Genomic DNA, 15855 nt, shown 5'->3' with positions numbered 1-15855 from the left:
TGAAAATAGGCAGTAAACTTAACAACAAAAAAGCAGAAGGAAGGAATTAATAATGATTAGAGTAGTAATTACTGAAATAGAAAACAGAAAAATAATAAAGAAATATCAATGAACCCAAAATTTTGTTCTTTGAAAATATAAGCAAAAATTGACAAACCTTTAATAGACTGACCAAGAAAAAAAGAGAGAGATTAATAAAAGCAGAGAAGAGGGGACATCACTACCAACTCTGTAATAATTTAAAAGAATATAAGGGAATACTATGAATAACTTCATGCCAACATATTACACAACATAAGTGTCATGGACAAATTACTTGAAATATACAAATTACTAAAACTGAGAAAGAAATAGAAGATGTGAATAAATGTATGAAAAGTAAATAAATTGAGTTAATAGTAAAAAACTTTCTAACAAAGAAAAGCAAAGGTCCAGTAAATTCTATCAAACATTTAAAGAATACCAGTCTTTCACAATCTCTCCCAGAAAATAGAGAGGGCCAGTAATTACTCTGATGTCAAAGCAGACAAAGATATCACAGGAAAAGAAAGTGATCTGGAAAAGAAAACAGACCAATATCTCTAACAATATGGACACAAAGTCCTCAATAAAACATTAGCAAATTAACTTCATTAATACATAAAAAAGAATTATACACTGCGATTCAGTGTGTACCAGTGTAAACCAACCTAGTAGGTTGGTTTAACATGCAAAAATTATATAGAGATTTAAATACCTCACTTTCAATAATGTTCATCAATAATAGAATGAATGGATATTGGTATAATCCTACGATATTATTAGAAATAAAAATGTATGGCATACATCTGCACAGAACAATATGAATGGATTTCACAATGTTGAAAGAAGACTGACTTTAAAAAGTACATATTGAATTCCATTTATATACAGTAGAAGAAGAGGCAAAACCAACCTATCATGTTCAGAGTTCAGTGTAGTGGCTATCTTTCAGGGCTAGAGGAGGGTGGGGACTTGAGAGCACAGGGGGTACTTCTGAAGACGGATAATATTGTTTCTTTGCTGAGTGCTGGAACAGGAGGAGGTTCCGTTTGTGAAAATTCAACAAACTGTATGTACACTTACTTACTTATAAAATCAGCATTACTAACCAATACTGTTTGGCTGTTCTGCATTCAGAGCATCAAAAAACAAAGACCAAAATGCACCATTTTTTATTATAATGCTTCATCTTATTTTCTGAGACAACTCCACCTACCTATCTGGTATCATTCTCTCCCCATCAGCTATGTATCTCTCTTTTCTTCTATCTTCAATTTTTCTTCCTACTCACATTTTACCCTTTTTCGACAAATTAGATCTCTAGTATCTTTAAAAAACAGACATCTTTCAATCTTGTTGTCTAGTCCAACCAAGTGTCCTTTCTTGTCCCTTCGTGCACGACCACATTTCTCAAAGAAACTATTACCTATTTTCAGTGTCTTATCATACACTTCTTAACCCCTGGCAAGTACATTCCACAGGTAATCTCTCTCCAGCCCTTCTTCTGCCCCTCCCCTTAATAACACCATCACCTGGGGTGCCTGGGTGGCTCAGTCGGTTAAGCGCCCGACTTAGGCTCAGGTCATGATTTCATGGTTTGTGAGTTAAAGCCCCACATCCGGCTCTGTGCTGACAGGCTCTGAGTCTGGAGCCTGGTTTGGATTCTGTGTCTCCCTCTCTCTCTGACCCTCCTCTGCTCCTGCTCTGTCTCTGTCTCTCAAAAATAAATAAAATGTTAAAAAAACAAAAAAACCACATTGCTTAAAAAAAAAAAACGAAAACCAACATCACCTGAATTCTCACCTCCTCCAGCTCTCTGCCCCATCTGGTAGTAACCTGTTCTCTCTCCTGAAACTCTCGCTTGACTTTTATGATGTTTGAACCATCTGGGCTCTCCTCTTCTGAGAAGCTCCTCTTCTCTATATGTTCTTGCTCTTCCCACCCCCACACACTGGTATTTTATCATTCCCTGTTTATTTTCCCGTAAGATCTCCCTTGGCGATGTCATCCCCTTCTCTATCTTCAATCATATTTTCAGATACTAGCAAATCCTGCTAAGTTCATGTTTCCAAATGCCTGTCTGTTTTCTTTTTCTTACCTGTTTTGCCCTTTAATCCACTCTACTACGTAAGATACCTCCCCAAAGTATAATTCAGGCCTTGTCACGTGTAAACGGCTTGCACTGATTACTAAATGCATTCCAAATTCCCGAGTGGCACTCTCGAAACGTGACACCACTGTATCCTTCAGCCTAGGTTCCAGCCAACTAAGATGCTGGGCTAATTCCCCAGCATGCCCTGAACTTCCCATTGCGGTACTCTGCCTCTGGCCACTCCTCTAAGTCAACATTTTAGTCGTTAGACAAGACTCAGCTTGAGTAACGCCTTCTATGAGAAAATTATTCTCACTCTTCTGCTCCGTGATGGCCCTGCACGCCCTTGCCCACGACGGCAGGGTCGATTCTCCGCTTTGCACCCTCGCCAAGCCTGGGCTGAGCCCTTCCCCTCCGTCCCCACGCACTCCACCCCGAACTGTCCAGAACTGGCACTGAAGGCAGGCGTTTGTGGTGTACGAATGTGGTCGCGTCTTCCTCTTCCCTAAATGTACAGATGGAAGGTTCTACTTTTATATCCTTGGAGATAAAGCTCTCTCTCTTCCTGTATTTTTCTTCTCTCCGTCGCCTGTCAACCATTTTGAAGCGGGGCTGTGGGGGACCAGGTCCCCCGCAGAGACGCACTCCTCCCGGCCTCGCACCCCTCTTCCCAAGCCTCAGCGCGGCGCGCCCGCCACCGAGCTGCAAACATGCAGTCCTCCCGGCTTCCTAGAGGGGTGCGCCCAATCCCACTTCCGGCGCGCGCCGCCCGAGGCCGTTCTGCTCCCGCCTTGGGGTCTGTCCCGCAGCCCGCCGAGCGAAGGGTGAGTGAGGCGGTCCGGCAGCGCGGCCCCGGGTGCTTCCCAAACCGCCCCCGTCCGGCCTCTGCCCTCTCCGCCGCTTTGCCTCAGCCTGGCCGTGACACAGGCAGAGCCTGCGGCCGTACCAGATGGCCGCCCCACCTCGACGCTTCCGTCCGTCCGCGCATCCGTCAGTCGGGCCATTTCTTCACGCATTTGTTCGTTTGCCTGCCCATCCACCCGCCCTAGTGCCCTTTGACTTCAGAAGCACTTACCGTGCTCCGCCGTGTGCCAGGCCACGGGTTGAGGAGTCGGAGATAAACTGATGGAATCTTTCCTCCCACTTCTCATGCGGCCAGAGCTCGCTCTTGAGTCAGATCTCAGCTGACCGTCTTGACTTCCCCAGTCTAGGTTAGATAGATTCTTTGTCAGTCACCTTCAGAGCCCTTTCTACTTTCCCCTTTGTAATTCTTATCACGTAATTATGCGTCCTTTCTGTTTAACGTCTGCTTCCCTACTAAAATTTTAAGTTCTGTAATGGCAAGGACACGGTCTTATTTATAATTCTTTGCTCAGTGCCTAGCGCAGTGCCTGCACAAAGTAAGCATTCTGTATTGTTGAAGAAATGTGTGGGAAAACACAGACCTCCTGGAAGGGGCCGTTGGTTTGGTGGAGAAGGCAGATGTGAAAAGGCAGTTCAACAGAGTACATATCTAAGAGTATGGACTCTGGAGTCAGACCGTTTTGTTTCAGAACAGTCCAGATTTCATCACTTCCAAACCATGTGACCTGAGACAAATTAAGTAACATCAGTTTCTGTTCAGTTAAACAGTAGAATCTAGACCATAAAGGGCTGTGAAGATGAAATGAACAGGTAGACAGTGCTTGATTCTACAATAAAAATTCAGTGTTTTCTGTTACCATATAGTAAGCAAACAATGCAGATACATTATAGTAACAGCCATGCTGTAACAAGCAGTTTTGTCCAAAAGTGCCCTGGAGGTCCTTGAGTTGCTTGGACTAAGAGCTAGCTTGGACCAGGATCTCTCCTCCCAGAGGGAAGGGCCCTATCTAAGCTTCCAGCCCTCTCCATAGGGGTTCCCTAGACAACTGTGTCAACACTGGCACTTAATAAACATAGGTCAACCAAACAGTGGACCTATGGCCCCCAATGACAAGGCTGTTTTCTTAACATTGACACTGAGAAGTTAGAAGGAGCTCTTCCCTGAAACAGCAGCACCTCTCTCCAGAATTCCCTTTTGTGGGATGATGGAAGAATCACAGGACCTGTGCTCATTTTACTGACCCCCTAGCTGGTAAGTTTCCCCAATAAAACCTATTCTATATCCCACGCCTTGTGATGTGGAATTTGCCTTTCCCTTGTGCCATATCTACCATGCATTGAGAACCTGCTATGGGCCAAGTGTTTTAAAATTTAAGTTTTATTATTATTTAGACATGGTGAGGCCAACAGATCTGGAGATGATTGCCATTGCAAAGATAGTGTGTTACTCATGGTTTCCAAGAGGAGGGGTCATGCCACGCCCCACATGGTCACACATGGTGAAATCACAGGGTCAGTCAGGAGGCCAGGTGAGGGGAAAGTGGGCAGGAGCCTGTATCGTGGTTTCTGTGGGAAGGAATGGGTGAGGCAGGGTAAACAGGTTTGGGATTGGCTAGTTTGAATAGTTTCAGTGTGCTCTGAAGCATAGGGCTTGTGCCTGATTTTCTGGCATCTGACCCTGGGTGATTAGGGCAGGGGAATGGTGGCCCTGGATGAGAAATCCCAGTACAGGAGGTGGTGGGGTGTGGGCTCTGGGTTGGTTTGCATATGAAAAGCACCCTGTAGGTGAGTTTATTATCTCTAGGAATCTGTGAGCTCTGGGAAGGACAGTCCTTCCAGTGAAAGCAAGGCCCAGATGTCAAAACGCCAGAATAAAAAGATACGCTTAATACATCAAGCACTACTCTAGATGTCTGTTACTTCCAATTCTTATAGTAACACTGCAATGAAAGTATTATTAACTCCATTTTTAGGAGAGAAAATGGAATCTTAGAAAGGTTTGGTTGGTGACTGCTGTCACACAACTAGTAAGAGGCTGTGCTGTGATTCCAAACTGTTGTGTCACTTGACTCCAAAGCTGGTGTTTTTCCTGTGAGCTGTCATCTCCCTGCACTATGAGAAGTGCCATGGAAACATTTTTCAGTCCTTGTTGGGCATTTGACAATGTTGACCACTGCCTCTTTGAAACTTTTTTTTTTTTACAATAGTAGTCATTTATATATATATATATATGAATATATATATGAGTATATACATGAGTATATATATGAGTATATATATTCATATATATGTATATATATTCATATATATAAATATATTCGTATATATGAATATATATTAATATATACAGATATATATGGATATACATGAATATATATGGATATGTATGAATATATATGGATATATATACATATACATATTCTGTACTGTGCATTGGATTGAGTGATAGTGATAAAATGGTGAGCAAAAATGTTGATGTAACTTACAGTTTTAATCGTGGAGAAGATAGGCATTAACCCAATAGTCCCACTAAAGCATATAAATTGACAAAATGAGAGAAGTGCTCTGAGGGAAAGGATCAAAATTCTCTTTAACTGTATCTCTTATGCCTCCTTGACTAACCCAACCCTGCCTGCACATCTGAATTACTTGCAGAATGTTTTACAAATATAAAGCCCACGTAGGAGGTTCTGACTCAGGCTGGGGGTCCATCTCGGGCATCTGTAAATGAGATGAGTATAATCAAAGAGATTGGCTAAAGGTTTTGTTTTTGTTTCTGTTTTTGCTTTTTAAAAAAACTGGTCAGAGAAACAGGATCAGATTTGCAATTTGAAAAGGTTGTCTGGTTACAGTATAAGCATACTGTGTGTTACTGTATAGTGTGAGAGGATGGTTGTTGGCATGAAGATCGTGGTGGCAGAGATGGGGAGGGGCAGATTCTGGAGATAGGCAATAAAATCAAGAGGGCTTAATTTGCATTAAATACGGGAAGGAGGTGTTAGGGATGCTTTCAGGTTTCTAGAAGTGCAGCCAGGTGGATGTTCCTACTTCCTGAGAGGGGGCCACTGGGAGAGGAGCAGATTTGGAGTGGGAGGAATCATCAATTGGTCATGAATGTGCTGTCTGAGGTCCTTTTGAGAAATTCAAGAGGCATTATGGGAGTGAGAAACTGAATAAATAGGGCTGGTGCTCAGCTGAGAGATCCAGAGTAGAGATGCCTGGGAGACAGTGAAAACAGTGGTAGACTTAAGGGCTAACCTATGGAACTCTGTGTAGAGGAGCATAATATTTATAACCGAAATTTAATAGTATCACAAACATATTGAAATTAAGGGGCAAGATCCATGACTTAGACCACTGGTCATTAAGTAAAGGATGCAACCCTTGGTAAATGCTATGTACACAGTGATGCACAGATCTGATGATGCATTGCTAGGGGATTTTTTAAATGTCAGTCGTCACATGATAAGAACTAAACAAATGTGTTTAGTATTTTTCAAATACTAAAAAAATTAACAGGAAAAATATTCCTGAGTTTCTCTGTTAAGGTGTATATGGAAAAAACACAGTTTAGGAACGCTGCTTTGTAGGTATCTCAGACTGAATTTTGTCATAAATAGCTCAAGAAATGATGATACTACCATCATTTCAGTCACCAGCACCAGCCAAAAATCCAAGTTCTTGACTCCTTTCTCTTCCAAACCCTTATCCAGTGTGTGTCTAATTCCTGTCAAATCTGTCTTTACCTTTGGCTCCCATAGCTTGGGCCCTCCTTGCCCAAGTGGTGGCAACAGACCCCTTTCTGTCTCTTCTCTGTACTCCTTCTCGAGTGGGCAGACAGACTGCTCCAGCCATCCCCATGGCTGTGGGGATCAAATTCAAACTCTGCAATGCAACCTGTCAGACCATAGGTATCTCCTTTCTCACTATTTCTTAACTATGCCCCAGGCTTTCTGGCTATGTTTTTGTTTTTGTTTTTGTTTTTGTGTTTTGTTTTTGTTTTGTTTCAATAAGTGGGGGCACTTATTGAAACCTTACCCACAGAGATTCTGACTCAGGAAGTCTGTTGTGGGGTCCATGCTCCATGGCTGATTCTGAGCCAGAGGAGACAACCACTAGTCTGGCCTTCCTAAAACACCTGCAGTTTCCTCAGTGGGCCATATCTTCTACTGACTGTTGTCTTTGCCTGAATGACCTTACTTTACATTTTCACCTGGCTTACTCTTATCAGACTGCTGACATGTCTCTCCCAGGCAGGCAGGTCTTCCTGGTCTTAGTTGTCTTTCTCTGTGCTACCTTGCCTGCTTCCCTCTATCCTTGGATTTTCCACACTGTATTTCCTGGTTTCCCTGTTGCTCTCCCACACTATGGAGTCTTTGAGGACACACCTTTTACTCCTGAGAATCCTGTTCACTACACTGCCTAGCACACAGCTCAAGTATTTGTCGAAATAATGGATGAAGGAATTCATTCCTCTTTTCTTTGTACTGTCTTAGAACCTGTGACTTAAAGTCAAGAATTTTTCCTTGTTTGTACGTTCACTCTGGCCATTCTCCATGGCCCTTTCCTAACATTTTTTAAATCACTTAAATAGTACCAACCATGATTGTCTTGGGTTAACCCCTATCTGTAATGAAAAAACAAGTACTTTAGAGTTGGGCAATCCTAAGTTCATAGCTTGACTTTGCTATGTACCAGGTTGGGGCCTTGGGCATATTACTTAACTTTTATTTCTTTATTTTATTTGACAGAGAGGGAGAGAGAGAGAGAGCAGGGGAGAGGGGCACAAGGAGAGAGAGAGAGAGAGAGAGAGAGAGAGAATCTTAAGCAGGCCCTGTGCTCAGTGTGGAGCCTGATGCAGGGCTTGATCCCAAGACCCTGGGATCATGACCCAAGCCGAAATCAAGAGTTGAATACTCAACCAACTGAGCCACCCAGTCGCTCCTAAATTGCTTAACTTTTAAAAATCTGTTTCCTCATCAGTAAAATGGGGATGATAATACTTATCACATAGTATTATTGTTAAACCCCAATAAAATAGTATCTGTAAAGTGCCCCGCCCATGAAAGGTGGATTTTTAAAAATGTTTATTTATTTTTTGAGAGAGAGAGAGAGAGAGAGCGCAAGCTGGGGGAAGGGGGGTGGGCAGAGGGAGAGGGAGAGAGAAATCCCAAGCAGGCTCTGTGCTTTCAGCTCAGAGCTTGATGCAGGGCTGGAACTCACGAACTGTGAGATCATGACCTGAGCCAAAGTCAAGAGTCAGAAGCTTAACCGACTGAGCCACCCAGGTGCCCCTATTTTTTTTTTAATTTTTTAATGTTTATTTATTTTTAAGAGAGAATGAGACCGACAGAGCACGAGCAGGAGAGGGGCAGAGAGAAGAGGGAGACACAGAATCTGAAGCAGGCTCCAGGTTCTGAGCTGTCAGCACAGCTGTCAACACAGCTCAACCCTACAAACTGTGAGATCATGACCTGAGCCGAAGTCAGACACTTAATTGCTTAATCGAATGACCCACCCAGGTGCCCCAGTAGGTGTTTATTAAGTGCAAATTCCCTTCTTTGGGGGAGACCCCACGGCTAATAGAGCTCAATACTCTTGTTGGAGAATCTGGTTCTCTTGCTTACGGGCTACCTGTCTTTTTGGTCAGCTTATGCTTCTCAGTAGCCTCATTTAGAAATGAGCACATGATTGTCCTTAATAGAATTATTAGGGAAATTAAATAAATTTATGTTAAATACCCAGCTAATGTTTGGCATCTAGTAAGTACTCAATAAAATGGTGATTATTATTCTAAGAAGTAATAATATACCACAGTGTTTTTCCTGCTTTCCATGATCTAAGAGGACTATTATCCCCAATGTTAACCCTAGCATTATTTCCAAAGGCTGAGTTGATTTTGGTGATTCTTAAATTTTCTATTTCATGTCTTGAAAAAATCCTGAATCACCATTAATGTATTGTTTATTTATTTGTATTATTTATTTTATTTTTATGTTTTAAGTAGGCTCCATGTCCAACATGGTATTCCAACTCATGACCCTGAGATCAAGAGTTGCACGCTCTACTAACTGAACCAGCCAGGCATCCCTGTATTGTTTATATGGAAACTCCCTTATAGTCACTTTTCATTACTACGCTGTCTGGCAACTGGTCTTCAAAATCCTGTATTTGTATTCTAAACACATTTTTTCCACATTGTCCATCTCAGGAGCTACCTGAAGAATCAGAATTCTTAGACACAGACTTTCATTCCCTCCCTGCCTCAACTGAGCAGCATTTTCAAACTGTCTCTGCCAAGAATGTCAGGAAAAACTGCAGCCTTGGCCTACCATGCTTCGAAAGAACAAGAAGGACTTATAGTTGTGAAGGTTGAAGAAGAGAATTATGTTTGTGGGCAGGACTTTGGCCTTCAGGGAGACACCTGTGGCCTGGAGACCTTCCGCCAGCAGTTCAGGCACTTTGGTTACTCTGACTCCTCTGGGCCCCGGGAGGCTCTGAACCGGCTCCGGGAGCTTTGCCATCAGTGGCTGAGGCCCGAGGTGAACTCCAAGGAGCAGATCCTGGAGCTGCTGGTGCTGGAGCAGTTCCTGGCCATCCTGCCTGAGGAGCTGCAGGCCTGGCTGCGAGAGCACCGGCCCGAGAACGGAGAGCAAGCCGTGACTATGCTGGAGGAGCTGGAGAAAGAACTTGACGAACCAAGGAAACAGGTAAGAAGTAGGTGTTTTTGTTTGTTAGTTTTACCTTTTATAAGTTAATAGTTACATAAGTTATGAGTGGCCTTGACGTGGCTATCAGAAAGTTACAAACTTTTTGTCTTTGGGTTATTATTTGTCTACTGGGGCCAAGGCACCAGGGCTTTTAGTCCTGTTGTTTTCTTTCTAATCATCTGGATGAGTTTCTGACTCCAGCTGCCTTGTCCCTTTGTTCTAGGGGTTTTTTTTGGTTGTTGTTTTGTTTTTTCTTCTGTATCCTCAGAATCATAGTGCTGGTACTTGATTACTCCTAGGACACGGCTCATGGCCAAGGAATGATCTGGAAGGAAATGACATCCATAGGAGCACTGAAGTCTCTGAGTATACAGCTCCAGCCCTTGGAGAACCAGTGCAAGAGTGAGACTCAAGAGTCCCAGGCTTCCCACGAGGGAGGTGAGGAGTCACAGTCCATTGGGGCTGAGGATGATGGTGGGGCTATCATCTGTGGCATAGTGCATTTTCTTAATGACATTCATTTGTGGCTTCATTAAGTCTAGTAGAAAGGTCCCCTCTGTGCCTTGAAATATTCTTCCATTGGCTCTGCCTAGAATCTGAAATTCCAATATAATTTCTAACTTTTGGTGAAGAATTAAGGTCTCTAATAAAATTCTCTAACACCCGTAACATTCAAAGACCAATATACTCTTTTTTTTTTTTTTTTTTTAATGATCCACTGGCAAGGCAGTCTCTAAGGTGGAGATGAATAGTGTATCAGTAATAGAAACTACATAGTAGCTTGAACAGGGAAAGTTGAATGTTAAGAATTATTGACTATAGGGGTGCCTGAGTGGCTCATTGGTTAAGCATCCAACTCTTGACTTCAGCTCTGGTCATGATCTCACTGTCCGAGAGTTCGAGCCCCACATTGGGCTCTGTGCTGACAGTGTCGAGCCTGCTTGGGATTCTCTATCTCTCTCTGCCCCTCCTTTGCACACACTCTCTCTCTCAAAATAAATAAATAAACTTAAAAAAGTTAAAAAAAAGAATTATTGACTATAATGGGGTTAATTACTAAGTGGTAAAAAAAAAAAGTCTAAATAATACGGGAATAACACATATAGGGAATCTTTAGGGCTGAGGCACAGCATCCAAGGAAGGAACAAATCTGTGAGAGAATACCACATCTTCCTCCTGCCCTGTTAGAGCTGAGATCCAGATCTTATTGGAGAGGACACAGCTGTGGTCCACTGGATGGCTGGATGGACATGTTCAATGAAGTGCTGTGCTGCCAGAACTTTCTGGGAAGCTGCACTTTAGGGTACCAAGGGAAGCCATTCATGAGGTGCAGGGAGAGGGTGTGTGTGCTGTGGTAGCCACCCTCTGGGGTGCCGAGAACCCTTGTGGAGAGGTGCCGTGACACCAGACTTGCTGGGAAGCCACCCAGAGGGATGGCGCCTCTGGGACTAATTGGTGGTGAGCAGGTGCTGCAGGAACAAACAGAGCACAACAGCACCAGGAAGAAAAGCCCCTTCCTTCTCCAGTGTCCTGCCATCTCAAACTCTACTGTTGAAGCTTTATGACCTTACAACCTTGGTTGTAATCTTTCCATAGGTTCTTCACAAGCCTAACAGTATGTCTTGCCAGAAGAAGAGCCTGAGATGTGGAGATTTGGGTACATGTGATTTAAAGGAGGGTTTGCTCTTCAGGAGAAATCTGTAATGGAGTGAGAGAAGCAGGGTTATGATGTGGTCTTGGGTAAAACCTAGCCTTGGCTTAATCTCTGGGGGTTTGGGGTACCCTCCCCTCCTCCAGCATAACTGCAGTGCTGAGCTGTCCCTTCTTAAGGCGGTGGGTGTGGGGCAGTGAGGGTGGAAATAACATCCTGGGCCAGGTGGTTCTCATCAGCCAGGGCGACTTTCCAGAGAAGAGGGCAACTGGGTGGTTAGGAGCCAACACTCAACAGCAGCTGGGCAAGGAGGCACCCTATAAGTAAAGCGGGTCTGGGTGGGCAGTGGAGCATCATCTACATAACATGAAAGCTAAAAGCATGTTTGTCAATGTGCAATTAAAGACCACATCCCTAGTTAAAAGGCTTTTAGACCACATAGGCCACACTGAACAGGTAGGGAAATAGCAGAAGGGACTTAGGGGAAAACGGCAAGCCTTGATGTTGAGCGTCTTTGAATCTGGCTCTTAAATTATGAATTCTGTGGCCTCACATAGGTTATGTTGCCTCTCTGAGCCTTAGTTTCCTGGTCTGTAAACTGTATTTAAGGTTAGAAGACTTTTGGTTTATAGCTATTTATTAGTGAATTATCATTTAATTTGTTGATTGGCCATTTGTATTTTTTTCTCTGTGTCCTTTGTCTACTTTTTAAGCGTTTATTTATTTTTGAGAGAGAGAGACAGAGAGCAAGGGAGGGGCAGAGAGAGAGAGGGAGACAGAGAATTTGAAGCAGGCTCAGGCTCGAGCCTGAGGCAGGGCTCGAACTCACGATCCATGAAATCTTGACCTGAGCCGAAGTTGGATGCTTAACCGACTGAGCCACCCAGGCACCCCAGAGGTTAGAGGACTTTTGGGAGGATGAAAGTAACTGAGCAGTTTTTTAGATTTTCACCCTCAAAATAATTCAAGTTGCCTCAGCCATTATCTAGTAGTCTCCTTCTGGGCTACTAGAAATCTCAAAATGAGAGGGGCTTGTTGTGTGAGAGCTGAAAGTTTGGCTCCAGGAAATCACAGCTGTCTCTTGTTTCCATGTACCTTTGACCATTTACACATGAAAAAGTGAACATACAAGACTTCTACCTGATCCTAGAGTATTCCTTTTCTCATGCTCTGTATGTCTTATTCTATTTGCTTATAATCGTTTGATCTACTTAGAACCTACCAGAACCTGCAATTAACTTAACGCATTCTAGTTCCTGCTCATCTACCTCTGCTCAGTTCTAACCCTGAATGCATTTCCTAATCGTATATCCTGCTCTCCTGTTTTTCTAGGAGCACCATTTATTTAAGAGTCTTAGACCTCTCTCTTCTTCCGGAGCACTCCCTATCACCTCTTTTCCTTTCCCTCATTACCAAAAAAATGCATCTTCTCTTCTAACCCAGGATTGTCTCCTAGCTTCCTGGTTTCTCACTGCTACTCCTATGTATCACTGTCTCCTCTGATGTGTTTCCCTGCTCACCGTCCCTCTCCAGTGCTGACTCTTTTTTGTCCCCCTTGCTTTCTGAGGGTGCCACCTCTCACTACCCCAGGCCACTTCTCAAAATTCTGGATTGGGAAGCTAGTTCTTAAGAGTTTTCCTCCTAATAGGTAAATACCTATTTTGTTTGGTTATTTTCTATTCTGGTTATAATAGATTCCTTTCTTTTGACATGGGGATCAAATGACACTAGTATTTGTCTCTTCACATATTTAGATGGCAAGCTGGTGGGTGATGAAGTATTAACAACAAAGCAAGAAATTTTTGAATGTGTAGCATCAGCAGCCATGATATCCCCAGGAAGACTCCCTGGGGAAACTCCTTCAGGACAGATAGTTGAAGAAGCTTTGGGAGGCCTGCACATCTTTGAGAAGCCAAAAGGAACAGTTGCAAGGAACAAAATGAGTCAGCTCCCTTCTCAGGAAAGACATCTTAGTCTAGCGGTCTTCAACAAGAAAGTCTCCACAGAAGAGAGTGTCCTTGGACGTAACGAAAGTGAAAGGACTCTGAGTGTGAACTCAAATGTTGTAACACGACAGAGAGTTCACGCTGGGGGAAAGGTCTACGAGTGCTTGGACTGTGGGAAAGCCTTTTGCCAGAGCTCAAAGCTGATTAGACATCAGAGAATTCATACTGGGGAGAGGCCTTATGCGTGTAAAGAGTGTGGTAAAGCTTTTAGTTTGAGTTCAGACCTTGTTAGACATCAGAGAATTCATAGTGGTGAAAAACCCTATGAATGCTGTGAATGTGGAAAAGCTTTCAGGGGCAGCTCAGAGCTCATTAGGCATCGGAGAATTCACACTGGAGAGAAGCCTTATGAATGTGGTGAATGTGGGAAAGCCTTCAGCCGGAGCTCAGCCCTCATTCAGCATAAGAAAATTCACACTGGAGACAAAGGTTATGAATGTACTGAATGTGGTAAGGCTTTTGGTAGAAGCTCTATCCTTATTGAACATCAAAGAATTCATACTGGAGAAAAACCTTATGAATGTAATGAATGTGGAAAATCCTTCAATCAGAGCTCAGCCCTCACGCAGCACCAGAGAATCCATACTGGGGAGAAGCCTTACGAATGTAATGAATGTAGGAAAACATTTAGGCATAGGTCAGGCCTTATGCAGCACCAGAGAACTCACACCAGAGTTTAAGTCTTGGGTAAGAGTTGTATACTTGTGTCATACTAGGGATTCGCTTTGGGGTGAGACTGCACGAAAGTTAGACGTTTCCTAAGAGCAGAGTTTCTGTCCTTCCTGTCTGAGTCAGTACTTACTGTACGAGCAGATCCACACAAATATGGTTGTTGACGTGTTGAATGAGCACTTACACAGTAAGGCCAAGATTGGGGCAGAGATCCTGAAAGAGCTTCTTACATGATGGACTGAAAGGTGGTGCTTTCAATGGCAAGGATCTCTGCCCAGCAAGAACATCGTGCATTTGGCAGTTGGAGGCATGTGCTGAGAGTCATTCGGTACTCTGAGGTGTTGAATTGTGAGGTTGTGAAATGTTGAATTCTGTCCTGAATCAGTGTATAGCTCATTCTGCCCCCTTGCCAGTTCTCTCCTCAGCCCTGTGCTTCCAGAGGTCAGTTGAGGTTTGTTTATTTATTGAGCACCTGCTATGTGCCAGCCATCAGGGGCAGACATGGCCATTGCCCTCCCAGAGTTAAGGGCTAATGGGATACATATATATTTATTAAACAGGTAATTACAGTAAAGTGTGATAAGTTCTTTGGTAGGATAAATCTTGGATTCTGTCAAAATACAAGGGGGGCACCTAACCTGGTTTAGGAGTCACTTAAGCTTCCTGGAGGTGATGAAATCTCTGTTGAGGAATAAAGGGCGTGTACAAATTAGGCAGATCAAGGCAAGAGGGAAGAGAACATTATAGGCAAAGGTTATAGCACATACAAAGGTATGGAGGGAGGATCTATATAGAGGTCTCTTCATCAGGATTCCTTTCAAGCAGGAATTTCTTCTCGTAGACCCTGGTTCAGAGGACATGTGTTGATTTCTCTCTTTCTGTTTATAATCACAGATTTGGGTAGCCTATCCCAGACCCAGAGTGACCTAAGAGACCTTGAGGTACTCAGAACAGTCAGTGTGATGGTAGACTTTGGCACATCGTATGGAAAAAGGCATGTATGTATACACCACGGAAAGAAGACATATTGGAGGCTAGAGGGACAGTGTTGGTGTTCTGTGCCCCTAGGGCTCAGGAAATGGGAAGCTCACAGAAGCATAGGAGTGAGAGGTCTGCCTTCCCAAGGTCTACTATTCCTCATTTCCTGTCCCCTCCCCTTATCACCAGCTAGAAGATACTAAGTTACTTGAAGGCAATGAATCCTTATTGAATTACCCCCTTAGATTCCTCAAAACTCTACTTCTCTGTTTTTATTTTGGCAGTTTTAATTAACCCACCATTAATTGCTGAAGGCAATTCCTATGTAAGAGAAAGTTTGATTTCTCTTTTAAGATGTCCTGATTTCCCTTCCAGATACTGTTACTTCTGAAGACTGGTGATCAAATCTGTTATGGGTAATAGGGGAGGTGAAGTTGGGGGAGGGGGACAGTCTTTATGTCCACAGGTTGGGGGATTGTCATTGAATGAGGTCAATCAGAAGTCTAGAGAGACCCTTAAAGTGGATGAAGTTGCCCTTTCCTATAGGTGACAATCAGATGATTTCATGTTAATTTTATTTAATAGTTTTTTTCCCCTGGGTTGTGAATTAATTATAAATGTTGGTAATACAGAAAATGAGAAAGTAGAAATCACCTTCAATCCCACCACCTACAGAAACATTAACATTTTGGAGTACTTTCTAGTTGTCTTCCCCCAACTCTAGTATTGGTAAAAATCTTGCTTGGTAAATCATTTTTAGTAATTGATTTTAACGTTTATACTTTTGAGTATATACTTAAACTGTTTAGTGTTAGAATGTAATGCAAGATGTATTGTAATAAAATTTGAATTTTAAGCCCT

At 43.1% G+C, this 15855-nt stretch overlaps 2 protein-coding genes across 6 annotated transcripts in view; one reads left to right on the top strand and one right to left on the bottom strand.

The window, feature by feature from the left end:
• Positions 1 to 3675, bottom strand: part of LOC113592398 (zinc finger protein 271) — a 22200-nt gene extending 18525 nt beyond the window's left edge. Inside the window, exons 1-2 of one of the 2 annotated variants that reach the window (XM_053206623.1) lie at positions 3559 to 3675; positions 3189 to 3320 (exon numbers count right to left, since the gene is read on the bottom strand). In XM_053206623.1, the coding sequence (XP_053062598.1) occupies positions 3189 to 3264 (76 nt within the window). In that variant the 5' untranslated portion in view covers positions 3265 to 3320; positions 3559 to 3675. Of the gene's footprint in view, positions 1 to 3188; positions 3321 to 3558 lie in introns of those variants that run through there. The other variant, XM_053206622.1, reaches the window with a different exon arrangement.
• LOC106984118 (zinc finger and SCAN domain-containing protein 30) lies at positions 2822 to 15855 on the top strand. 4 transcript variants are annotated; one of them, XM_053206627.1, is made up of 5 exons: positions 4369 to 4506; positions 8313 to 8438; positions 9189 to 9687; positions 9987 to 10125; positions 13093 to 15855. In XM_053206627.1, the coding sequence occupies exons 3-5, from the start codon at positions 9280 to 9282 to the stop codon at positions 14022 to 14024; spliced, it is 1479 nt and encodes a 492-aa protein (XP_053062602.1). In that variant the 5' UTR covers positions 4369 to 4506; positions 8313 to 8438; positions 9189 to 9279; the 3' UTR covers positions 14025 to 15855. The 4 variants fall into 4 exon arrangements, with proteins under 4 accessions (XP_053062600.1, XP_053062599.1, XP_053062601.1 ...); XM_053206625.1 differs by lacking the exons at positions 4369 to 4506; positions 8313 to 8438 and adding an exon at positions 2822 to 2937; XM_053206624.1 differs by lacking the exons at positions 4369 to 4506; positions 8313 to 8438 and adding an exon at positions 4094 to 4214 and having other exon boundaries at positions 9175 to 9687.

Source organism: Acinonyx jubatus, chromosome D3 (assembly GCF_027475565.1).
Source record: "Acinonyx jubatus isolate Ajub_Pintada_27869175 chromosome D3, VMU_Ajub_asm_v1.0, whole genome shotgun sequence".
NCBI classification, from domain to species: domain Eukaryota; kingdom Metazoa; phylum Chordata; class Mammalia; order Carnivora; family Felidae; genus Acinonyx; species Acinonyx jubatus.
This window is presented reverse-complemented; position numbering and strand designations above follow the sequence as displayed.